This window comes from Delphinus delphis, chromosome 3 (assembly GCF_949987515.2).
Source record: "Delphinus delphis chromosome 3, mDelDel1.2, whole genome shotgun sequence".
Lineage (NCBI taxonomy): Eukaryota > Metazoa > Chordata > Mammalia > Artiodactyla > Delphinidae > Delphinus > Delphinus delphis.
Genome location: NC_082685.1, coordinates 112,601,112 through 112,627,404, shown reverse-complemented (window position 1 = coordinate 112,627,404; position 26,293 = coordinate 112,601,112). Strand labels below are relative to the sequence as shown.

The following is a 26,293-nucleotide window of genomic DNA, read 5'->3' as shown; positions in this document are numbered from 1 at the left end:
GAGTTGTAGAAGTTCTGTTATCACTGGAAATAAAGATCAGAAAGCTTCCATTCAGTTTTTAGCTGAAGGAAAGATAGTGAGAATTCTAAATATTTTTGTAAGAGATCTACAAAATGAATTAAAGACAATAAATTCAATAGTATCAACAGTTAGAAAAATAAATTATTCTTTTTCAGGAAGCTTTACTTGCTTAATCTCAGTATATATCTTTGCAAGATGTTTCCAAGTCTGATCTGCATGGATTTATGATGTAAATAAGATACAGATTGTTGAAGTAAATCTTGGTTATAGAGTACTGGCCAGTATCTAATAAATGCAGATGATTACATAATTTTATCTTTCTAGTTTTTATCCATAATTTATCAAAACTCTATATTGCATGGCTGCATTACTCTAAATCTTATGTAGTTACTTAGTGTAGAATTAATTGATTAGTGAAGACAATTGTTTATTGATTTCTTTGTACAGAATGTTATGTTGTAGTGTTCATGAGCTTAATTTTATTTTCAGGTTTTTCTCCAGGATTTTGAATCATGAACATTGAAAGGCAACTCATTGTTTTATGTCATTGAGAGGAGGGTTTAGGGGTTTATACTACCAAACCATTATCATGTAATTATATGGAGAATGAGTCTGCAATTGCTTTTATATGGTTGGCTTTTTCTGATGCATACCTTAGTTTTCATGACTTCTAAAAGGTTTCTGTTGAACCATATGAAGTTGCTGTTTCTATAAGTAAAAAAATGGTCAAATATTGGCAATTTCATGAGCTTTAATATAATATGTATTCATTTTCCACACCAGGAAAATTAGAGCAGATATTGAATGGTAAAGTACTTTGGAAAATTACAAGCATTTTTCATTCTGTTACCTTTATTCATTTTTTCCAAAGTTCTTAAAATTTACTGTATTTGAATATATTTGTCATTTCTATTGTCTATTTTTCTATTTTATTTCATCTTACTTGAATAGAACTTATTGTTTTCTTAACTTTGAAAGGAAAATCAACTATATTATGATCCTTCCACTGGAATTTATTACTACTGTGATGTGGAAAGTGGTCGATATCAATTTCATTCTCGAGTAGATTTGCAGCCTTATCAGACTTCTGGCACAAAACAAAGTAAAGATAAAAAATTGAAGAAGAAAAGAAAGGATCTTGATTCTTCTACAACAAATGAGGAAAAGGTAATGTCATAATTTTTAAAATTTACATAATTGTGATATCATAGTTAAGCCAAAATTTTTGATGCAACTGAAAATCATTTAGTAACTGTATTTTAAACATATTCATTACAATAACAAGATATCACAATCTATCAACCAAGAAGCTTTCACATGGAGCAAACATGGACTTTTCACAAATTCTCAATCACTAGAAGTAGAAAAAATTTCTTAAAGTTTGAAGCAGGTAGATTTAGGGCAGATAAAATACTCTTGTGTTACATAATTTGGAAGAAGAACATTCATACCAGCTATTGATAAGTTTATGTCAGTGCACAATTCACAATAAAAGAAAAACACAGTTTGTAAATAGGTGTAGGTAAAAGTTCAACATTCTTAGTTTTGTTGAGCAATTTCTTCTTATATTAGCAAACATTAAAAAAATCCATTGCTAGCAAATTTAGGATACGTATATATTCATTAGTTTCAATTGGTATCTTTTGGGAAAATGGATTATTTGTATCAATAACCATAAAAATGTTCATATGCTTTAACTGGAAAAGTCTCATTTCTAGTTTGTAATTTAAAAAAAAATTCCAAAGAAAGAAACATTCCTTTGTATAGCTATACAGCAGTATTTATAAGAACAAAAAAATAGATTTAAACGGCTGACAGTTATTGGTTAAGAAGATGATGGTACATTTAAACTTCCAGTTACAAAGTAAATGAGTCACAGGGATGAAATGTACAGTGTGGGGAATATAGTCAATAATAATGTAATATCTTTGTGTGGAAACATGGTAACTAGACTTGACATTGTGATCATTTTGTAATGTATAGAAATATTGAATTACTATATTGTGCACCAAGAACTGAGGTAGTGTTATAAGTCAGTTACATTTGAAAAACAAATAAATGTTCTCATAGAAGATGATACCAGATTTGTGGTTACCAGAAGCAGGGGGTGGGGAGAGGGGGATAGTTAGATGAAGGTAGTCAAAAGGTACAAACTTCCAGTTATAGGGTTAATAAGTACTAGGGCTGTAATGTACAACATGATAAATACAATTAACACTGCTGTAAGGTATATGGAAGTTGTTAAGAGAGTAAATTCTGAGAGTTCTTATCATAAGGAAAAAAATTTTTTTATTTTGTATGAAAATGAGATGATGGATGTTCATTAAACTTAGCCATGGTAGTCATTTATGATGTATGTAAGTCAGATTATTATGCTGTAAACCTTATACTTCTGCAGTGCTATATGCCAATTATATCTTAATAAAAATGGAAGAAAAAAGGAAGAAAATGGTAGTACATTTAATTGAAAAAACATTATTTAGTCATTCAGATGGTAATTTATACAGACTGAGGGGAATTTTTAAAATACTTATGATACAATGTTAAATTGAAAGAAGGGAAGTAAAAAAATGTTATCAGTGCTCTTATTTCTATTCCCTAAATAGAATTAGGTTGGTGGTTTACAGGCAGGAAAGGAGGCTTATTTGTTATATTGGTGTTTTGTAAATTGTGGCAACTATTCGATACTTTACTCTTGATTTCTTTTTTTTTTTTTGAAATACAGTTGAAGTACAATATTATGTTAGGTTCAGGTATACTAAATAGTGATTTGACATTTGCATACGTTATGAAGTGATCACAACCTTAAGTCTAGTAACCATCATCTTCCACATAAAAAGTTATTATATTATTATTGACCATATTCCTTATGCTGTAAATTGTATTCCCGTGGCTTATTTATTTTATAACTGGAAAGTTATACCTCTTAATCCCCTTCAATTCGTTTGCCCCCACTCCCAACTCCCTCCCCTCTGGCAACCATCCAATTGTTCTCTGTATCTGTGAATCTGTTTTCCTTTTGTTTGTTTGTTTTGTTTTTTAGATTCCACATGTAAGTGAGATCATAAGGTATTTGCCTTTCTCTGTCTGACTTATTTCACTTAGCATAATACCCTCTAGAGTCATTAATGTCTTTGCAAATGACAAGATTTCGTTTTTTAAATAGCTGAGTAATATTCCTGTGTGTGTGTGTGCGCGCGCGCATGTGCACGCCACATCTTTGTCTATTTATCTACCAATGGACACTTCGGTTGCTTTCATGTTGGCTGTTGTAAATAATCCTGTGAAGAACATTGGGGTGCATGTATATTTTTGAGTTCATGTTTTTGTTTTCTGGTAAATACGGAGAAGTGAAATTTCTGGATCATATGGCAGTTCTCTTTTGAATTTTTTGAGGAACCTTCATACTATTTTCCATAGCGACTGCACCAATTTACAATACCACAAACAGTGCAAAAGGGTTCTCTTTTCTCCACATCCTTGGCAACACTTGTTATTTGTTGTCTTTTTGATAATAGCCTCTAGAACAGGTGTGAGGTGATAATCTCATTGTGGTTTTGATTTGCATGTTCCTCATGATTAGCAGTGTTGAGCATCTTTTCGTGTGCCTGTTGGCCATCTACATTTCCTCTTTGCAAACATGTCTATTTGTTCTTCTGCGCATTTTTTAACCTGGTTTTTTTTTGATGCAAAGTTGTGTAAGCTGTTGATATATTTTGGATATTAACCCATTATTGGTCATATCATTTGCGAATACCTTCTCCCTTTCACTAGGCAGCCTTTTTGTTTTGTTTATAGTTTCCTTTGCTGTGCAAAAGCTTTTTAGTTTGATGTAGTCCCATTTGTTTATCTTTGCTTTTGTTTTCCTTGACTGAGGAGACATATCCAAAAAAATATTCCTAAGACTAATGTCAAAGAGCATACTGCCTATGTTTTCTTCTAGGAGGTTTGTGGTTTCAGGTCATACATGCCTTTTTTTTTTTTTGCGGTACATGGGCCTCTCACTGTTGTGGCCTCTCCCGTTGCGGAGCACAGGCTCCGGATGCGCAGGCTCAGCGGCCATGGCTCACGGGCTGAGCCGCTCCATGGCATGTGGGATCCTCCCAGACCAGGGCACAAACCCGGTGTCCCCTGCATCAGCAGGCGGACTCTCAACCACTGCGCCACCAGGGAAGCCCCATACATGTCTTTTTATACGTATATATTCATATTTTTTATTGAAGTATAGTTGATTTATAATGCGTTAGTTTCTGGTGTACAGCAAAGTGATTCAGTAATATGTATATATATTCTTTTTCATATTTTCCATTATGGTTTATTACAAGATACTGAATATAGTTCCCGGTGCTATACAGTAGGGCCTTGTTGATCATCTGTTTTATATATAGTAGTTTGTATCTGCTAATCTCAAGCTCCTAATTTATTCCCTCACCCCCACCTCTTTGGTAACCATAAGTTTGTTTTCTATGTCTGTGAGTCTGTTTCTGTTTTGTAAATAAGTTTGGGTCATGTTTTAGATTCCACATGTAAGTGATATATGATATTTGTCTTTCTCTTTCTGACTTACTTAGGATGACAATCTCTAGGTGCATCCATGTGCTGCAAATGGCATGATTTCATTCTTTTTTTTATAGCTGAGTAGTATTCCACTGTGTATATATATCACATCGTCTTTATCCATTCATCTGTCAATGGACATTTAGGTTGCTTCCATGTCTTGGCTGTTGTAAATATCGCTGCAAAGAACATTGGGGTGCATGTATCTTTTTGAATTATAGTTTTCTCCAGGTATGTGCCCAGGTGTGGGATTGATGGATCATATGGTAACTCTATTTTTAGCTTTTTAAGGAACTTCCATACTGTTTTCCATAGTGGCTGCATCAACTTATACTTCCATCAACACTGTAGGAGGGTTCCCTTTTCTCCACACCCTCTCCAGCATTTATTATTTGTAGACTTTTTAATGATGGCCATTCTGACCAGTGTGAGGGGTTACCTCATTGTAGTTTTGATTTGCATTTCTCTAATAATTAATGAAGTTGAGTATTCTTTCATGTGCTTCTTGGCCATCTGTATGTCTTCTTTGGAGAAATGTCTCTTTAGGTCTTCTGCCCATTTTTTGTTTTGGGTTGGTTGTTTTCTTGTTATTGAGTTGTATGACCTGTTTGTATATTTTGGAAATTAAGCCCTTGTCAGTTACATTGTATGCAAAGGTTTTCTCCCAGTCTGTGGGTTGTCTTTTTGTTTGTTTATAGTTTCCTTTGCTGTGCAGAAACTTTTAAGTTTGATTAGATCTTGTTTATTAATATTTCTGTTGCCTTGGGAGACTGACCTAAGAAAACATTGCTACAATTTATGTCAGAGAATGTTTCTCCCATGTTCTTCTCCAGGAGTTTTATGGTGTCATGTCTTGTATTTAAGTCTTTAAACCGTTTTGAGTTTATTTTTGTGTAGGGTGTGAGAGAGTGTTCTGACTCCATTGATTTTATATGTGGCTGTCAGCTTCCCCAACACCACTTGCTGAAAAGACTGTTGTTTCTCCATTGTATATTCTTTCCTCCTTTGTTACATTTAAGTCTTTAATCTATTTTGAGTTTATTTTTTGTGTATGGTGTGAGAAAATGGTCCAGTTTCATTCTTTTGCACATAGCCATCCAATTTTCCCATCACCATTTAGAGGTGATGGGAAAAGGCAATCTTTTCTCATTGTGTATCCTTGCCTCCTTTGTCATAGATTAACTTCCCATATAAGTGTGGGTTTATTTCTGGGCTCTCTATTCTGTTCCATTGATCTATGTGTCTTTTTTTGTGCCGGTGCCATACTGTTTTGATTACTATAGCTTTGTAGTATATTTTGAAATCAGGGAGCATGGTACCTCCAGCTTTGTTCTTCTTTCTTAAGATTGTTTTGTCTATTTGGGGTCTTTTGTGTTTCCTTACAAATTATAGAATTATTCTAGTTCTGCGAAAAGCACCATTTGTATTTTAATAGGGATTGCATTGAGTCTTTAGATTGTCTTGGATATAGTATGGCCATTTTAACAATATTAATTCTCCCAATCCATGAGCACAGTATATCTTTCCATTTGTTCCTCTTCTTTCCTCAATATTTTATAGTTTTTAGAGTATGAGTCGTTTTCCTCTTTGGCTAGATTTTTTTTTTTTTTTTAATTCATCAATCCCTGAGCCTTATTTATTTATTTATTTTTGGCTATGTTGGGTCTTTGTTACTGAGCGTGGGCAGTTGCGGCAAGCAGGGGCTACTCTTCGTTGCGGTGCATGGGCTTCTCGTTGCGGTGACTTCTCTTGTTGCAGAGCACATGCTCTAGGCACACAGTCTCAGTAGTTGTAGCACATGGGCTCAGTAGTTGTGGCGTGTGGGCTGTAGAGCGCAGGCTCAGTAGTTGTGGCGCCCAGGCTTAGTTGCTCTGCAGCATGTGGGATATTCCCGGACCAGGGCTCGAACCTGTGTCCCCTGCATTGGCCACTGAGCCACAAGGGGAGTCCCTCCTTGGTTAGATTTATTCCTAGGTATTTTATTCTTTTTGATGCAGTTGTAAATGGGATTGTTTTCTTTTTTTAAAAAAATATTTATTTGGTTGCACTGGGTCTTAGTTGTGACAGGCACGGTCCTTAGTTGCGGCTGGCAAGCTCCTTAGTTACGGCTCGCAGGCTTCTTCGTTACGGCTCGTGGGCTCCTTCGTTGTGGCACATGGGCTCCTTAGTTGTGGCAGGCGGGCTCCTTAGTTGCGGCTCAAGGGCTCCTTAGTCGTGGCATGCAGACTCTTAGCTGCGGCATGCATGTGGAATCTAGTTCCCTGACCAGGGATTGAACCTGGGCCCCCTGCATTGAAAGTGTGGAGTCTTAACGACTGTGCCACCAGGGAAGTCCCTGGGATTGTTCTCTTAATTTCTCATGTAGTTTGTTGTTAAATGTATAAAATACAACAGGTTTCTGTATATTAATTTTGTATCCTGCAGCTTTACTGAATTCATTTGTTAGTTCTCACAGTTTTTTTGGTGGTGTCTTTAGGATTTTCTATATGTTGTATAATGTCACCAGCAAACAGTGACAGTTTTACTTCTTCCTTTCTAGTTTGGATTCTTTTCTTTTTCTTGTCTGATTGCTGTGGTGAGGACTTCAATACTGAGTTGAATAAATGTGGCAAGAGTGAGCATCCTTGTCTTGTTCCTGATCTTAGAGGAAATGCTTTCAGCTTTTCACCATTGAGTATGATGTTGACTGTGGGTTTGTCATATATGGCCTTTATTATGTTGAAGTACATTTCCTTTGTACCCACTTTGTTTAGAGCTTATCATAAATGGATGTTGAATTTTGTCAAAAGCTTTTTCTGCATCTATTGAGATCATCATGGTTTTTACTCTTGAGTTTGTTAGTGTGGTGTATTGTATTGATTGATTTGTGGGTATTGAATCATCCTTGCATTCCTGGGATAAATCCCACTTGATCATGGTGTATGATCCTTTTAATGTATTATTGAATTTGGTTTGCTAATATTTTCTTGAGGATTTTTGCATCTGTGTTCATCAGTGATATTGGCCTGAAATTTTCTTTTTTGTCGTGTCTGTCTGGTTTTGGTATCAGGCTGATGCTGACCTTGTAGAGAGTTTGGAAGTGTTCCTTCCTCTCCAACTTTTTGGAATAGTTTGAGAAAGATAGATGTTAACTGTTCTCTAAATGTTTGGTGGAAATCACCTGTGAGGCCATCTGATCCCGGACTTTTATTTCTTTTGAGTTTTTTTGATTACTGAATCAATTTCATTTGCAGTAAATGGTTTGTTCATATTTTCTATTTTTTCCTGATTCAGTCTTGGGAGACTGTGTTTCTCAGGGTTTATCCATTTTTTTCTAGGTTGTCTGTTTTACTGGCATATAATTGTTCATAGTAATCTCTTATTTTTTGTATTTCTGCAATATCAATTGTAACTTCTCTTTCTGATTTTATTTATTTGGGCCCTCTCTCTTGGTGATAAGTCTTGCTAAAGGTTTAGCAATTTTGTTTATTTTTTCAAAGAACCAGTTCTTAGTTTCATTGATCTTTTTTCTTTTTTTAGTCTCTACCATTTCTTTCTTTCTTTCTTTTTTTGCCACTCTGTGCAGCTTGCAGAATCTTAGTTTCCTGACCAGTGATCGAACCCATGCCCTCTGCGGTGGAAGTGCAGAGTCCTAACCACTGGACCACCAGGGAATTCCCTGTATCATTTATTTCTGTTCTGACCTTTATTATTTCTTCTCTTAACTTTGGTTTTTTCCCTTCTTTTTCTAGTTCCTTCAGCTGTAAGTTTAGATAGTTTATTTAAGATTTTTCTTGTTTTCTGAGGTAAGCTTGTATTTCTGTAAACTTCTTAGAACTGCTTTTGCTGCATCCTATGGATTTGGGATCATTGTTTTTCCATTTTCATTTGTCTGCAGGTATTTTTCAGATTTCTTTTTTGAGTTCATTAGTGACCCATTGCTTGTATAGTAGCATATTGTTTAGACTCCATGTGTCTGTGGTTTTTGCAGTTTTTTTCTTGTAGTGGATTTCTAGTTTCATACTGTTGTGGTTGAAAATGCTGCTTAATATTTCAGTCTTAAATTTTTTTTAATTTTAATTGAAGTATAGTTGATTTACAGTGTTGTACTAATTTCTGCTTAGTTACACACATCTATACATTCTTTTTTTTTTCTTTTCCATTATGGTTTATCCCAGGAGACTGGATATAATTCCCTGTGCTATACAGTAGGACCTTGTTATTTATCCATTCTAATAGGTTGCATCTACTAACCCCAGACTCCCAGTCCATCCCTCTCCCTCCCTTCCTCCCCCTTGGCAATCACAGGTTTTTCTCTATGTCTGTGAGTCTGTTTTGTAGATAGGTTCATTTGTGTCATTATTTAGATTATACATGTAAGTGATATTATATGGTGTTTGTTTTTCTGACTTACTTCATGTTGTATGATAATCTCTAGTTGCATCTCAGTCTTAAATTTCTTGAGACTTGTTTTGTGGCCTAGCATGTCATCATCATACAAAATGTTCCATGTTCACTTGAAACAAATGTGTATCCTGCTGCTTTTGGATGAAATGTTCTCTATGTATCTGTTAGGTTCATTTAGTCACGTGTCATTTAAGACCAGTGTTTCCTTACTGTTTTTCTGTCTAGATGATATCCATTGATGTAAGTGGAGTGTTAAATTCCCCTACTATTATTGTGTTACTGTCAATTTCTCCCTTTATGTTTGTTAGTATTTTCTTTATGTATTTAGGTGCTCCTGTGTTGGGTACGTAGATATTTACAATTGTTATATCTTCTTATTGGCTTGATCCCTTTAGCATATAACGTTCTTGTTTGTCTCTTTTGACAGTCTTTGTTTTACAGTCTGTTTTGTCTGATATAAGTGTTGCTACCCCAGTTTTCTTTTTATTTCATTTGCATGGAATACCTTTTTCTGTCCATCACTTTCAGTCTGTGTGTGTCTTTAGATCTGAAGTGAGTCTCTTGTAGGCAGCATATATGTTTTTTTTTCAATCCATTCAGCCACTTTGTGTCTTTTAATTGGAGCTTTTAATCCATTTACATTTGAAGTAATTACTGATAGGTATGTACTTACTGCCATTTTGTTCATTGTTTTTTTGGGGGGTTCTGTAGTACTTTTTTGTTCCTTTTTTCTTTTGCTCTCTTCCCTTGTGATTTGATGACTACCTTTAAGTGTTATGTTTGGATTCCTTTCTGTTTTCTGTGTATGTGTTGTTGGTTTTTGGTAACCATGAGGTTCATATTTGACAACCTATATATATGTGATTATTTTAAGACAGTTTCTTAAGTTTGAATGCATTCTAACTGCTTTACATTTTTACTTTTGTTTCCCCCCACATCTGATGTTTTTGAGGTCATATTTTACGTTTTCGTTTTGTTTATCCCTTAACTGCTTATGTAAATATACATGATTTTACTACTTTCATCTTTTAGCCTTTCTACTAGCTTTATCAGTGGTTGATTTGCTACCTTTACTGTATGTTTACCTCTACCAATGAGATTTTTCCTTTCGTAAGTTCCATATTTCTAGTTGTGGCCCTTTCTTTTCTATTTAGAGATGTCCCTTTAACGTTTCTTGTAAAGCTGTTTTAATGGTGCTGAACTCTTTTAGCTTTTGCTTGTCTGTAAATCTCTTTATCTCTCCTTCCAATCTGAAGGATAGCCTTTCTGGGTAGAGTGTTCTTGGTTGTAGGTTTTTTCCTTTCATCACCTTGAATATATGGTGCCACTCCCTTCTGGCCTGCAAAGTTCTGCTGAAAAGTCAGTGATAGCCTTATGGTAGCTCCCTTGTGGATAACTAGTTGCCTGTCCCTTGTTGCTTTTAGAATTCTCTGTTTTTCTTTAATTTTTGCCATTTTAATTGTAATTAACCTCTTTAGATTCATCTTGTTTGGGACTCTGTGCTTCCTGGACCTGGATATCTGTTTCCTTCCCCAGGTTAGGGAAGTTTTCAGCTATGATTTCTTCAGATAAGCCTTCTGCCCCTTTCTCTTCTCCTCCTGGGACTCCTGTATTGTGACTGTTAATATGCTTGATAGTGTCCCAGAGGTCTCTTAAATTATACTCATTTTTTTAAATTCTGTTTTTTCTTCAGCTTGAGTGATTTCTGCTATTGTTTTCCAGGTTGCTGATGTATTCCTCCGTATCATCTAATTTGTTGTCCCTTCTATTTATATTTTTAATTTCAGTTATTGTATTCTTCAGCTCTGTTTGGTTCTTCTTCATATTTTCTAACTACTGAAATTTTATGTTCATTGATTCTTCTCCTGAGTTTGGTGAGCATCTTTATGATCATTATCTTGAACTCTTTATCTGTAGATTTCTTATCTCCACTTTGTTTGTTCTTTTTCTGAGGTTATGTCTTGTACCTTCATTTGGAACATATTCCTCTGTCTCCTCACTTTACCCAATTCTTTGTGTTTATTTCCATGTGTTAGGTAGGTTGTTTATGTTTCCCATCTTGGAGAAGTGGCCTTATTTAGGAGACCTCTTCTGGGGCCCCAGCAGCACACTCCTTTTTGGTCTCCAGAACCAGATGCTTTAGGGGTGTCCCCTATGTGGGCTGCATATACATCCTTCTGTTGTGGTGGGGCTGATTACTGTGGGAGCACTGGTAGGCAGGGCTGGCCCCTGGCCTGGTTGGCTGTGAGGCCATGCCTTGTATGGTGGCTGTAGGCCTACTAGAGGGTAGGGTAGTCTTCCTGTGAAGTTGGCTGCATGGTCTGGGGGCTCAGTGGTTCACTGGAGGGTGAAGCTGGGTCCCCACATCGCTGTCTTTCTGGCAGGCCAGGGGTGGGGTTTGGGGCTTGTGCCAGCCTGCTGGTGGGCAGGGCTGGGGCGCCAGCACTAACAGACTAGAGGAAAATTCCAAAGTGGTGTGTTCCAGTACCAGTGTTATTGGGGTAGAACAGACTCCCAAAAATAGCTGACCCAGGCTCCTTTCAAACTACTGCCTCAGTGTTGGGACTTAGAGCATGTGACATTTTGCATGTGCCCTTGAGAGCAGAATCTTATTCCTGTATCCCTCGAGTTCTCCTGAACATAAACTCTGCTGGTTTTTCAAAGCCAGACATTCTGGGGGCTCATCTTTCCAGTGCAGGACCCCTGGGCTGGTGACCCCATTTGGGGCTCAGACTCCTTGCTCCTTGTAGAGGACCTCTGTGCTTGTGATATTCCTTCCATTTGTGGGTTGCCAGCATGGGGTGTGGGTCACCACCTGTCCTACCCATCTCATGTGGTTATTTTTGTTTCTTTTAATTTTTTAAAAAAGTTTTTATTGGTGTATAGTTCCTTTACAATTTTGTGTTAGTTTCCACTGTACAGCGAAGTGAATCAGTAGTATGTATACATATATCCCCTCTTTTTTGGATTTCCTTCCCATTTAGGTCACCACAGAGCATTGAGTAGAGTTCCCCGTGCTATACAATAGGTTTTCATTAGTTATCTATTTTATACATAGTTTCAATAGTGTATGTATGTCAATCCCAATCTCCCAATTCATCCCACACCCCCCCGCTTTCTGCCATAGGTTTGTTTTCTACGTCTGTGTCTCTATTTCTGCTTTGTAAATAAGATCGCCTATACCAGTTTTTTCAGATTCCACATATATGCGATAATAAACGATATTTGTTTTTCTCTTTTTGACCTACTTCACTTTCTATGACAGTCTCTAGGTCCATCCATGTCTCTACAAATGACCCAATTTTCTTCCTTTTTATGGCTGAGTAATATTCCATTGTATATATGTATCGTGTGTTTACTTCTTTATGTCTTTAGTTGTGGAAAATCTTTTCTGCTAGTGTTCAGGTTATTCTCATAGATAGTTGCTCTGTAACTAGTTGTAATTTTGCTGTGTCTGTGGGAGGAGGTGAGTTCAGTGTCTTCCTACTTCACCACCTTGGCCACCTCCCCTACTCTTGAAATTTTATCTCAATTCTCTATTTGATTTGTCTTTATTTTTCTTTTATTTTCACTGGCAATACCTAGGAATTGAAGATTATGTAACTAAAATAGCAAAAATGATTTTTCTTTTTTTTTTAAGATCTATTTTTTAGTGACGTCTACCTATTACTAGTGGTTGAACTGTTTGAAAGGATGCATTATGAATACTTCTCCCTAGCAAAGCAAAGAACATGTAGGGGTCCTCAGATGACCTTTCCTGACAAACTAGAGAATGAAATTTGAAAGCATTCTGTGAGATTTTAGTCCAGCTTAGCTCCCATATCTGTTCATCTTTACCATCCTTCAAAAATATGTTAACTTCAGGACAGTGACTTAAGAAAAATCCTGATGAAATTCTGAGAATTCCCCAAGGATTCTAAAAGGTAATTGTGAAGCATGGGAGGAAAGCAGTTAGGACATCCTCATCTTTTTCTTGAGTTTTAAGATGTTCTTGAGCCTTACTTTTTGGAAGTGTAGAGTATACAGAAGGAAGGAAGTAGGGTGAAGAGATTGGAGTAATAACTTGAAATATGCATGTATGCTTAATGCCCACATGTAGGCACCGGGCCTTTCTTATATTTTAATGAATATTTATCTAACATTCTAGACTGACAAATAGTTTTTAAAAAGCAGTACCTCTTGCAATTTCACTCATTTTTCCTCTGCATGTATTGTCCTATAAGCAGTAGTAATAATAAAATATGTAAGATTGGAAACTTTTTTTTTAAAGCATATATAGATAGGGAAATTTTTTGGCCATAATTCACAGTGGCCTTTAAAGTTCCTCATAGTTTTTTTTTTTTTTTTTTTTCTGATTTTTTTTTTTTTTTTTTTTTTTTTTTGCGGTACGTGGGCCTCTCACTGTTGTGACCTCTCCCGCTGCGGAGCACAGGCTCCGGACATGCAGGCTCAGCGGCCATGGCTCACGGGCCCAGCCGCTCCGCGGCATGTGGGATCCTCCCGGACCGGGGCACGAACCCGTGTCCCCTGCATCTGCAGGTGGACTCTCAACCACTGCGCCACCAGGGAAGCCCCCTCATAGTTTTTCAGCTCCTTGCCCTTGTTCTTGTTCTTGGTGAGTTTATGTTGCCGGAAATATGTATAGTTTATCTATCACACTGTGAGTGTTTAGCCAGTCTTCAAACTGAATTTATGCTGCTATTAAAAATGCATGTTTAGGGACTTCCCTGGTGGTGCAGTGGTTAAGAGTCTGCCTGCCAGTGCAGGGGACACAGGTTCCATCCCTGGTCTGGGAAGATCCCAAATGCCACAGAGCAGCTAAGCTTGTGCATGACAACTACTGAGCCTGCGATCTAGAGCCCGTGAGCCACAAATACTGAGCCTACGTGCCACAGCTACTGAAGCCCGCACGCCTAGAGCCCATGCTCCGCAACAAGAGAAGCCACTGCAATGAGAAGCCCGCACACCACAACGAAGAGTAGCCCCCACCCACTGCAACTAGAGAAAGCTCACGCACAGCAACAAAGACCAACACAGCCAAAAATAAATAAATTAATTAATTTAAAAGACAAACAAAAGTGTGTTTAAGATGGTCTCATATTTTATAAAGTAACAGCGGACCATATGAATTCACTTCATCATGTTGCTCTAATATAGAAAGAAAATTCAGACTGTGTTACAAACCAAAGGAAAATAACTCTCTGTTTCTTCTAAAGTTAAAATAATAGATTTGTTCGTTTGTCCTAGGGTATGCCCAGTATGCATGTGTAATAAATAATAAAAGGCTTATGCCAGGTAAGTTGGAATTTTGGAACAAAAGAGATGCAACTGATTCATCTGTACTTTTTTTGTATTATCAAACCAACTCTCTAATATATTAAATTTTAGCAAAACTTCAGTTCTGCTACATTAGGTATATTTGGACCTTTAAATCCCTGCTGTAATTAAAGCTAATTCTTTATGTTATGTATGTTGACTTGATAATTGGCTCAACGTTCAGAAAGAAAATTTAGGTTTAGTTGTATTCTCTAGGCCTGCACAGTTCAGCCAGCTCCATCTGGCTACTGAATACTTGAAATGTAGCTAATCCTAATTAAGATGCTTTGTAAGTGTAAACTACACTCAGTTTTGAAGACTTAGTACAGAAAGTCCATGTAAAATATTTTGGTAATTTTTATAGTGATTAAATGTTAATTTTATATATAATTAGTAATATTTTGTAAGTACTGGGTTAGATAAAATGAATTTCACTGGTTTCTTTTTACCTTTTTAATGGCCCTACTAGATAATTTTAAAGTATAAAATATAACTTGCATTTTATTTTTGACAGCATTGTTCTAGGCTGTCACATGTCCAAGCAGTATGTGATGAGGGCCTGGACTGGGACAGTTAAGACACTGAAAATAGATAAGGAGAGAAAATTGGGATAAATTTCAAACATAGTCTATAGCACTTGGTAATTGATTTCAAGTGGTGGTTAAGGAGATGTCAAAGACTTATGATTTGGATAAGTGGATGGTCATATCATTAACCAGGAAAAGGAACATGAGAGGAAGAGGCACTAGAGATAATAGCTATTTCACTGTGTGTATATATCTTCACTAATTCATTGAAACATTTAGCATTAAATATAAGATGGTCATGTTTAAGAGTCTTCTCTCCTGTTTCCACCTCTTTCCAGAATTTGAATTCAGAAGATCAAAAAACATCAAGTATTGAACATATAAGCTGCAGTGAGGGAGAAGATTTTGCAAGTGTGAAAAAGAAGGCCAAAATAGATATTCATTACAAAAAGAGTCCCCCCAAATATACTGTTCCAGTTAGCGCAAAGACTGTAGAATCTCCTCTTGATGAAAACATTTATAATTCGGCTTCATTTAAAGATGAGAAAATCATAGACACTGATAGTGAGCCTGAAGAAGGTGAAATTACAGACTCTCAGACCGAGGACAGTTATGATGAAGACATTACCAGTGAAGACAATGTAACTGCAGAAGATTCTGAAGATGAAGGTGAGTAAATGGCCATTACTTAATTTTATATAAATAACCAAGTATGGTCATTGTAAAAGTGCAAAACGGTTAAAAGTGTTATTAACCCATGTAATATATCTGCCGAAAAGTGAGCTGATTGTTTTAAAGAGATTAATGACATTATTAAAAATTATAACTGCTTGGTTATTTTTCAACAGTAGGATGTGAATAAATGACTAGTACTTGGATCCTGAAGTTTCATTGCATTGAATGGCTTAGTCAGTAAAAACACAAAACCAAGTTACCTACTTTCTAATCCTAAAATAGGTACAAAGTCTATTTTAGTGGATTAGATATTTGTCCACTTTTGTAATTGGGAAAGCAGTTGCCTTTAGAAAGAGTAGTCCATGAATTCAGCTTACATAGGTATTATGGTAAATCTAATATTTATTTTACTTGAGGATATAAAGATATACTTTTAAAACTCAGGAATTCATATTGGTGTATATGAGCTTATTTTGTTCTTAATGGAATTTCCTCTCATTTTTTCTTAAAAAGGGCAGACTCAGTTTTTCTCACTTAATGTAAAAATGCTTTTTTGGGATACTTTCAAATTCCAAGACCTTAAAAAAGAGAGAGTTGATTATTTTATAATTGTGATAGGTGCTGAATATCTTTAGGTTGATCTTTTTATAAATTTATTTATTTTTGGCCGCATTGCACGGCATGTGGGATCTTAGTTCCCTGACTGGGGATCAAGCCTGTGCCCCCTGCAGTGGAAGTGTGGAGTCTTAACCACTGGACCTCCAGGGAAGTCCCACAGGTTGACCATTTTAAATTGGTAACATTGTTAAACCTTACTTACTGTGTATGTGATATAGCAGAATTTAAGAATGTTGTTTTAAACAGAATGAAGATTTTTATCAATATATTTGTACTTTATGTATGCCTCCTACTCATCCCTATGCATTTCTGATTTTTTCCCATAGCATTTGAATTAATATTTACACATTTCTTTCTTTGGCAGATGAAGAAAAAATTTGGCCCCCATGTATTAGAGTAATTGTAATTAGATCACCTGTGTTGCAGACAGGATCACTTTTTATCATTACAGCTGTAAATCCTGCTACAATTGGAAGGTAAAAATGTTTAGTGTTATTATATTTGTGTATTTGTCTTATTCCAGTGGACTGTACTTTTCCTGAGCAGTTAATCATTAAATATGCATGGTACTGGTTGAATAGGAAAAAAGTGACATCCATGTCCCTCCCTTTTCCACTCAAAAAATATTCTGACACCTACCTTTTGTCACCTGCTTTTGGAAGACAATTGGAGATATAACCTCATTATCCCTAAAGGGGACTGCCTATGTAAAGAGATAAAATCTTGGTGATATGATACCTTCCACAGAGGTTTTGTCATTTTCTTACCTTTTGTATTGCTTTTTTTAGGTTTAAATTACTTAAACCCACTGTTGACCTCCTCTGATTGTTTTCCTTTACTCCTTTATAATTCAGCCAGCTTGGTAGAGAGGTAGGTTTTAATCATGAGTAGGATAATTTCCTTTCTTCCCAACTGGAAAGGTAATGTATGGAACAGGTTCCATACGATATCTTAATTTTAAATTCTTAGAAATATTATACTTTTTTTACATTTAGTAATAGAAGTGGAAACAGTCAACAGGTCTGGAAAAAGTGATTGACATGAGTACAAAGGACATTTTGTCTCACTGGATGTTTACTAGCCTGTGACAGATGTACCAAAGAGTAAAAGTAATTCTGGAACCTTCTTTCAAAAAGGAAATTAGAGTAGCATTATAGAAACCAGATTTAGTGTGATAGACTTGCATTTTAACAGTATCTTTTAAAACAAAAAAACTTATCTTTAAAAAAATTCTTTAAGTGCTACATTTATGTATGCTTCAAAAATAATTAACGGCATTTTACTTAACTCTGCAGAGAAAAAGATATGGAGCATACTCTCCGAATCCCTGAAGTTGGTGTCAGTAAGGTAAGCTCTTTGATTTTTCGGTTACAACCCCCTAGATGTGATTTTGTAAATCATCCTTTTTTTTTAACATCTTTATTGGGGTATAATTGCTTTACAATGGTGTGTTAGTTTCTGCTTTATAACAAAGTGAATCAGTTATACATATGTTCCCATATCTCTTCCCTCTTGCGTCTCCCTCCTTCCCACCCTCCCTATCCCACCCCTCCAGGCGGTCACAAAGCACTGAGTCGATATCCCTGTGCCATGCGGCTGCTTCCCACTAGCTATCTACCTTACGTTTGTTAGTGTATATATGTCCATGCCTCTCTCTCGCTTTGTCACAGCTTCCCCTTCCCCTTCCCCATATCCTCAAGTCCATTCTCTAGTAGGTCTGTGTCTTTATTCCTGTCTTACCCCTAGGTGCTTCATGACATTTTTTTTTCTTAAATTCCATATATATGTGTTAGCATACGGTATTTGTCTTTCTCTTTCTGATGTAATTCACTCTGTATGACAGATTCTAGGTCTATCCACCTCATTACAAATAGCTCAATTTTGTTTCTTTTTATGGCTGAGTAATATTCCATTGTATATATGTGCCACATCTTCTTTATCCATTCATCTGATGATGGACATTTAGGTTGTTTCCATCTCTGGGCTATTGTAAATAGAGCTGCAATGAACATTTTGGTACATGATTCTTTTTGAGTTATGGTTTTCTTAGGGTATATGCCTGGGAGTGGGATTGCTGGGTCATATGGTAGTTCTATTTGTAGTTTTTTAAGGAACCTCCATACTGTTCTCAATAGTGGCTGTACCAATTCACATTCCCACCAGCAGTGCAGAGTGTTCCCTTTTCTCCACACCCTCTCCAGCATTTATTGTTTCTAGATTTTTTGATGATGGCCATTCTGACTGGTATGAGATGATATCTCATTGTAGTTTTGATTTGCATTTCTCTAATGATTAATAATGTTGAGCATTCTTTCATGTGTTTGTTGGCAGTCTGTATATCTTCTTTGGAGAAATGTCTATTTAGGTCTTCTGCCCATTTGTGACTTGGGTTGTTTGTTTTTTTGTTATTGAGCTGTATGAGCTGCTTGTAAATTTTGGAGATTAATCCTTTGTCAGTTGCTTCATTTGCAAATATTTTCTCCCATTCTGAGGGTTGTCTTTTGGTCTTTTTTATGGTTTCCTTTGCTGTGCAAAAGCTTTGAAGTTTCATTAGGTCCCATTTGTTTATTTTTGTTTTTATTTCCATTTCTCTAGGAGGTGGGTCAGAAAGGATCTTGCTGTGATTTATGTCATTGAGTGTTCTGCCTATGTTTTCCTCTAAGAGTTTGATAGTTTCTGGCCTTATATTTAGGTTTTAATCCATTTTGAGCTTATTTCTGTGTATGGTGTTAGGGAGTGATCTAATCTCATACTTTTACATGTAGCTGTCCAGTTTTCCCAGCACCACTTATTGAAGAGGCTGTCCTTTCTCCACTGTACATTCCTGCCACCTTTATCAAAGATAAGGTGTCCATATGTGCGTGGGTATATCTCTGGGCTTTCTATCCTGTTCCATTGATCTATCTTTCTGTTTTTGTGCCAGTACCATACTGACTTGACTACTGTAGCTTTGTAGTATAGTCTGAAGTCAGGGAGCCTGATTCCTCCAGTTCCGTTTTCCGTTCTCAAGATTGCTTTGGCTATTCGGGTTCTTTTGTGTTTCCATACAAATTGTGAAAGTTTTTGTTCTAGTTCTGTGAAAAATGCCAGTGGTAGTTTGATAGGGATTGCATTGAATCTATAGATTGCTTTGGGTAGTAGAGTCATTTTCACAATGTTGATTCTTCCAATCCATGAACACGGTATATCTCTCCATCTGTTTGTATCATCTTTAGTTTCTTTTATCGGTGTCTTATAATTTTCTTCATACAGGTCTTTTGTCTCCTTAGGTAGGTTTATTCCTAGATATTTTATTCTTTTTGTTGCAATGGTAAGTGGGAGTGTTTTCTTGATTTCACTTTCAGATTTTTCATCATTAGTACATAGTAATGCCAGAGATTTCTGTGCATTAATTTTGTATCCTGCTACTTTACTAAATTCATTGATTAGCTCTGGTAGTTTTCTGGTAGCATCTTTAGGATTCTCTATCTATAGTATGTCATCTGCAAACAGTGACAGCTTTACTTCTTCTTTTCTGATTTGGATTCCTTTTATTTCCTTTTCTTCTCTGATTGCTGTGGCTAAAACTTCCAAAACTATGTTGAATAAGAGTGGTGAGAGTGGGCAACCTTGTCTTGTTCCTGATATTTGTGGAAATGCTTTCAGTTTTTTACCATAGAGGATGATGTTGGTTGTGGGTTTGTTATATACGGCCTTTATTATGCTGAGGAAAGTTCCTTCTATGCCTACTTTCTGCAGGGTTTTTATCATAAATGGGTGTTGAATTTTGTCGAAAGCTTTTTCTGCATCTATTGAGATGATCGTATGGTTTTTCTCCTTCAGTTTGTTAATATGGTGTATCACGTTCATTGATTTGCGTATATTGAAGAATCCTTGCATTCCTGGAATAAACCCCACTTGATCATGGTGTATGATCCGTTTAATGTGCTGTTAGATTCTTCTGCTAGTTTGAGGATTTTTGCATCTATGTTCATCAGTGATATTGGCATATAGTTTTCTTTCTTTGTGACATCCTTGTCTGGTTTTGGTATCAGGGTGATGATGGCCTCGTAGAATGAGTTTGGGAGTGTTCCTCCCTCTGCTATATTTTGGAAGACTTTGAGAAGGATAGGTGTTAGCTCTTCTCTAAATGTTTGAAAGAATTCGCCTGTGAACCCATCTGGTCCTGGGCTTTTGTTTGTTGGAAGATTTTTAATCACAGTTTCAATTTCAGTGCTTGTGATTGGTCTGTTTATATTTTCTATTTCTTCCTGATTCAGTCTTGGCAGGTTGTGCATTTCTAAGAATTTGTCCATTTCTTCCAGGTTGTCCATTTTATTGGCATAGAGTTGCTTGTAGTAATCTCTCATGATCTTTTGTATTTCTGCAGTGTCAGTTGTTACTTCTCCTTTTTCATTTCTAATTCTATTGATTTGAGTCTTCTCCTTTTTTCTTGATGAGTCTGGCTAATGGTTTATCTATTTTGTTTATCTTCTCAAAGAACCAGCTTTTAATTTTATTGATCTTTGCTATCGTTTCCTTCATTTATTTTTGATTTATTTCTGATCTGATTTTCATGATTTCTTTCCTTCTGCTAACTTTGGGGCTATTTGTTCTTCTTTCTCTAATTGCTCTAGGTGTAAGATTAGGTTGTTTATTCGAGATGTTTCCTGTTTCTTAAGGCAGGATTGTATTGCTGTAAACTTACCTCTTAGAAGTGCTTTTGCTGCATCCCATAGATTTTCGGTCATCGTGTCTCCATTGTCATTTGTTTCTAGGTATTTTTTTATTTCCTCTTTGATTTTTTCAGTGATCACTTCGTTATTAAGTGTTGTATTGTTTAGCCTCCATGTGTTTTATTTTTTACAGATCTTTTCCTGTAATTGATATCGAGTCTCATGGCGTTGTGGTCGGAAAAGATACTTGATACAATTTCAAATTTCTTAAATTTACCAAGGCTTGTTTTGTGACCCAAGATATGATCTATCCTGGGGAGTGTTCCATGAGCACTTGAGAAAAATGTGTGTTCTGTTGTTTTCGGATGGAGTGTCCTATAAATATCGATTAAGTCCATCTTGTTTAATGTATCATTTAAAGCTTGTGTTTCCTTATTTATTTTCATTTTGGATGATCTGTCCATTGGTGAAAGTGGGGTGTTAAAGTCCCCTACTATGAATGTGTTACTGTCGATTTCCCTTTTTATGGCTGTTAGTATTTGCCTTATGTATTGAGGTGCTTCTATGTTGGGTGCATAATTATTTACAATTGTTATATCTTCTTCTTGGATCGATCCCTTGATCATTATGTAGTGTCCTTCTTTGTCTCTTCTAATAGTCTTTATTTTAAAGTCTATTTTGTCTGATATGAGAATTGCTACTCCAGCTTTCTTTTAGTTTCCATTTGCATGGAATATCTTTTTCCATCCGCTTACTTTCAGTCTGTATGTCTCTAGGTCTGAAGTGGGTCTCTTGTAGACATCATATATATGGGTCTTGATTTTGTATCCATTCAGCCAATCTGTGTCTTTTGGTGGGAGCATTTAGTCCATTTACATTTAAGGTAATTATCGATATGTATGTTCCTATTCCCATTTTCTTAATTGTTTTGGGTTCGTTATTGTAGGTCTTTTCCTTCTCTTGTGTTTCTTGCCTAGAGAAGTTCCTTTAGCAGTTGTTGTAAAGCTGGTTTGCTGGTGCTGAACTCTCTCAGCTTTTGCTTGTCTGTAAAGGTTTTAATTTCTCCATCAAATCTGAGTGAGATCCTTGCTGGGTAGAGTAATCTTGGTTGCAGGTTTTTCATCTTCATCACTTTAAATATGTCCTGCCAGTCCCTTCTGGCTTGCAGAGTTTCTGCTGAAAGATCAGCTGTTAACCTTATTGGGATTCCCTTGTGTGTTATTTGTTGTTTTTCCCTTGCTGCTTTTAATATGTTTTCTTTGTATTTAATTTTTTACAGTTTGCTTAATATGTGTCTTGGTGTGTTTCTCCTTGGATTTATCCTGTATGGGACTCTCTGTGCTTCCTGGACTTGATTAACTATTTCCTTTCCTATTTTAGGGAAGTTTTCAACTATGGTCTCTTCAAATATTTTCTCAGTCCCTTTCTTTTTCTCTTCTTCTTTGGGAACCCCTATAATTCGAATGTTGGTGCATTTAATGTTGTCCCAGAGGTCTCTGAGACTGTCCTCAGTTCTTTTCATTCTTTTTTCTTTATTCTGCTCTGCAGTAGTTATTTCCACTATTTTATCTTCCAGGTCACTTATCCGTTATTCTGCCTCAGTTATTCTGCTATTGATCCCATCTAGAGTATTTTTAATTTCTTTTATTGAATTGTTCATCGTTGATTGTTTCATCTTTAGTTCTTCTAGGTCCTTGTTAAATGTTTTTTGCAGTTTGTGTATTTCCAAGATTTTGGATCAACTTTACTATCATTATTCTGAATTCTTTTTCAGGTAGACTGCGTATTTCCTCTTCATTTGTTAGGCCTGGTGGGGTTTTATCTTGCTCCTTCATCTGTGGTGTGTTTTTCCGTCTTCTCATTTTGCTTATCTTACTGTGTTTGGGGTCTCCTTTTTGCAGGCTGTAGGTTCGTAGTTCCCATTGTTTTTGGTGTCTGTCCCCAGTGGCTAAGGTTGGTTCAGTGGGTTGTGTAGGCTTCCTGGTGGAGGGGACTAGGACCTGTGTTCTGGTGGATGAGGCTGGATCTTGTCTCTCTGGTGGGCAGGTCCACGTATGTTGGTGTGTTTTGGGGTGTCTGTGGACCTATTATGATTTTAGGCAGCCTCTCTGCTAATAGGTGGGGTTGTGTTCCTGTCTTGCTAGTTGTTTGGCATAGGATGTCCAACACTGTAGCTTGCTGGTTGTTGAGTGAAGCTGGGTGCTGGTGTTGAGATTGTGATACCTGGGAGATTTTTACCATTTGATATTATGTGGAGCTGGGATGTCTCTTGTTGACTAGTGTCCTGAAGTTGGCTCTCTCACCTCAGAGGCACAGCACTGACGCCTGGCTGCAGCACCAAGAGCCTTTCATCCACACGGCTCAGAATAAAAGGGAGAAAAAGTAGAAAGAAAGAATTAGTAGAAGAAAGAAAGAAAGAAACAAAGAAAGAGAGAAAGAAAGAAAGAAACAAACAAAAACAAAGAAAGAACGAAAGGAGGGAGGGAGGGAGGGAGGAAAAACAGAAAGAAAGAAGATAAAGTAAAGTAAGATAAAATATAATAAAGTTATTAAAATAAAAAATAATTATTAAGCGAAAAATAAAAGAAAAAAATTAAAAACAGAAAACAGAAGGATAGAACCCTAGGACAAATGGTGGAAGCAAAGCTATACAGAGAAAATCTCACACAGAAGCATACACATATACACTCACAAAAAGAGGAAAAGGGGAAAAAATCCTAAATCTTGCTCTCAAAGTCCATCTCCTTAATTTGGGATGATTCGTTGTCTATTCATGTATTCCACAGATGCAGGGTACATCCAGTTGATTGTGGAGCTTTAATCCGCTGCTTCTGAGGCTGCTGTGAGAGATTTCCCTTTTTCTTCTTTGTTCTCACAGCTCCTAGGGGCTCAGCTTTGGATTTGGCCCCTCCTCTGCGTGTAGGTCGCTGGAGGGCGTCTGTTCTTCGCTCAGACAGGACAGGGGTTAAAGGAGCCGCTGATTACGGGGCTCTGGCTCACTCATGCCGGGGGGAGGGAGGGGCACGGAGTGCGGGGCGAGCCTGCGGCGGCAGAGGCCAGCGTGACGTTGCAGCAACCTGAGGCGCTCCGTGCGTTCTTCCCAGGGGAGTTGTCCCTGGATCCCGGGAACCTGGCAGTGGCGGGCTGCACGGGCTCCGCGGAAGGGGGGTGTGGATAGTGACCTGTGCTTGCACATGGGCTTCTTGGTGGCAGCAGTAGCAGCCTTAGCATCTCATGCCTGTCTCTGTGGTCCGCGCTTGTAGCCACATCTGGCGCCCGTCTCTGGAGTTCCTTTAAGCAGCGCTCTTAATTCCCTCTCCTCGCGCACCAGGAAACAGAGGGAAGGAAAAGTTTCTTGCCTCTTCGGCAGGTCCAGACTTTTCCCTGGACTCCCTCCTGGCTAGCCGTGGCGCACTAACCCCCTCCAGGCTGTGTTCACGCCGCCAACCCCAGCCCTCTCCTGGTGCTCCGACCGAAGCCCGAGCCTCAGCTCCCAGCCCTGCCCGCCCCGGCGGGTGTGCAGACAAGCCTCTTGGGCTGGTGAGTGCCAGTTGGCCCTGATTCTTTGTGCGGGAATCTCTCCGCTTTGCTTTCCACACCCCTGTTGCTGTGCTCTCCTCCGCGGCTCCGAAGCTTCCCCCTCCGCCACCCACAGTCTCCGCCCACGAAGAGGCTTCCTAGTGTGTGGAAACCTTTCCTCCTTCACAGCTCCCTCCCACTGGTGCAGGTCCCATCCCTATTCTTTGTCTCCGTTTTCTGTTTTTTCTTTTGCCCTACCCAGGTACGTGGGGAGTTTCTTGCCTTTTGGGAGGTCTGAGGTCTTCTGCCAGTGTTCAGTAGGTGTTCTGTAGGAGTTGTTCCCCGTGTAGATGTATTTCTGGTGTATCTGTGGGGAGGAAGGTGATCTCCGCGTCTTACTCTTCCACCATCTTCCCCCAATCTGTCATATGGTTTTTATCATTCAGTTTGTTAATATGGTATATCAAACTGATTGATTTGCCTAAACTGAGGAATCCTTGCATTCCTGGAATAAACTCCACTTGATCATGGTCTATGATCCTTTTAATATGCTGTTGGATTCTGTTTGCTAGTATTTTGTTGAGTAATTTTTGCACCTATGTTCTTCAGTGATATTGGCCTGTAGTTTTCTTTTTTTGTGACATCTTTGGTTTTGGTATCAGGGTGATGGTGGCCTTGTCGAATGAGTTTGGGATTGTCCCTCCCTCTGCTATATTTTGGAAGAGTTTGAGAAGGATAGGTGTTAGCTGTTCTCTAAATGTTTGATAGAATTCGCCTGAGAAGCCGTCTAGTCCTGGGCTTTTGTTTGTTGATCACAGTTTCAATATCAGTGCTTGTGATTGATCTGTTTATATTTTATGTTTCTTCCGGTTCAGTCTCGGGAGATTGTGCTTTTCTAAGAATTTGGCCATTTCTTCCTTGTTGTCCACTTAATTGGCATATAGTTGTTTGTAGTAATCTCTCGTGATCCTTTGTATTTCTGCAGTGTCAGTTGTTACTTCTCCTTTTTCATTTCTAATTCTGTTGGTTTGAGTCTTCTCCCTTTTTTTCTTGATGAGTGTGGCTAATGGTTTATCAATTTTGCTTATCTTCTCAAAGAACCAACTTTTAGTTTTTTTGATCTCTGCTATCATTTCCTTCATTTCTTTTTCATTTATTTCTGATCTGATCTTTATGATTTCTTTCCTTCTGCTAACTTTGGGGATATTTTGTTCTTCTTTCTTTAATTGCTTTAGGTGTAAGGTTAGGTTGTTTATTTGAGATGTTTCTTGTTTCTTGAAGTAGGATTGTATTGCTATAAACTTCCCTCTTAGAACTGCTTTTGCTGCATCCTATAGGTTTTGGATCGTCATGTTTTCATTGTCATTTGTTTCTAGGTATTTTTCTATTTCCTCTTTGATTTCTTCAGTGATCTCTTGGTTATTTAGTAGCGTATTGTTTCGCCTCCATATGTCTGTATTTTTTACAGTATTTTTCCTGTTATTGATATCTAGTCTCATAGTGTTGTGGTCGGAACAGATACTTGATACGATTTCAATTTTCTTAAATTTACCAAGGGTTCATTTGTGACCCAAGATGTGGTCTGTCCTGGAGAATGTTCCATGAGCCCTTGAGAAGAAAGTGTATTCTGTTGTTTTTGGATGGAATGTCCTATAAATATCAATTAAGTCCATCTTGTCTAATGTGTCATTTAAAGCTTGTGTTTTATTATTTATTTTCATTTTGGATTATCTGTCCATTGGTGAAGGTGGGGTGGTAAAATCCCCTATTATTGTGTTACTCTCCATCTCCCCTTTTATGGCTGTTAGCATTTGCTTTATGTATTGAGGTGCTCTTGTGTTGGGGCATAAATATTTACAGTTGTTATATGTTCTTGGATTGGTATTTTGATCATTATGTAGTGTCCTCTTTTGTGTCTTGTAATAGTCTTTATTTTAGAGTCTATTTTGTCTGATATGAGAATTGCTACTCCATCTTTCTTTTGATTTCCATTTGCATGGAATATCTTCTTCCATCCCC

General features: G+C 37.3%; 1 protein-coding gene across 3 annotated transcripts in view; it reads left to right on the top strand.

Moving 5' to 3' along the window:
- The window catches only part of AGGF1 (angiogenic factor with G-patch and FHA domains 1), a 55,895-nt gene that overhangs the window by 6,642 nt on the left and 22,960 nt on the right, over positions 1 to 26,293 (top strand). For all 3 annotated transcript variants that reach the window (XM_060009280.1, XM_060009278.1, XM_060009279.1), the window contains exons 5-8: positions 1,000 to 1,188; positions 15,146 to 15,476; positions 16,465 to 16,576; positions 17,396 to 17,447. In XM_060009280.1, the coding sequence (XP_059865263.1) occupies positions 1,000 to 1,188; positions 15,146 to 15,476; positions 16,465 to 16,576; positions 17,396 to 17,447 (684 nt within the window). The remainder of the gene's footprint in view (positions 1 to 999; positions 1,189 to 15,145; positions 15,477 to 16,464; positions 16,577 to 17,395; positions 17,448 to 26,293) is intronic.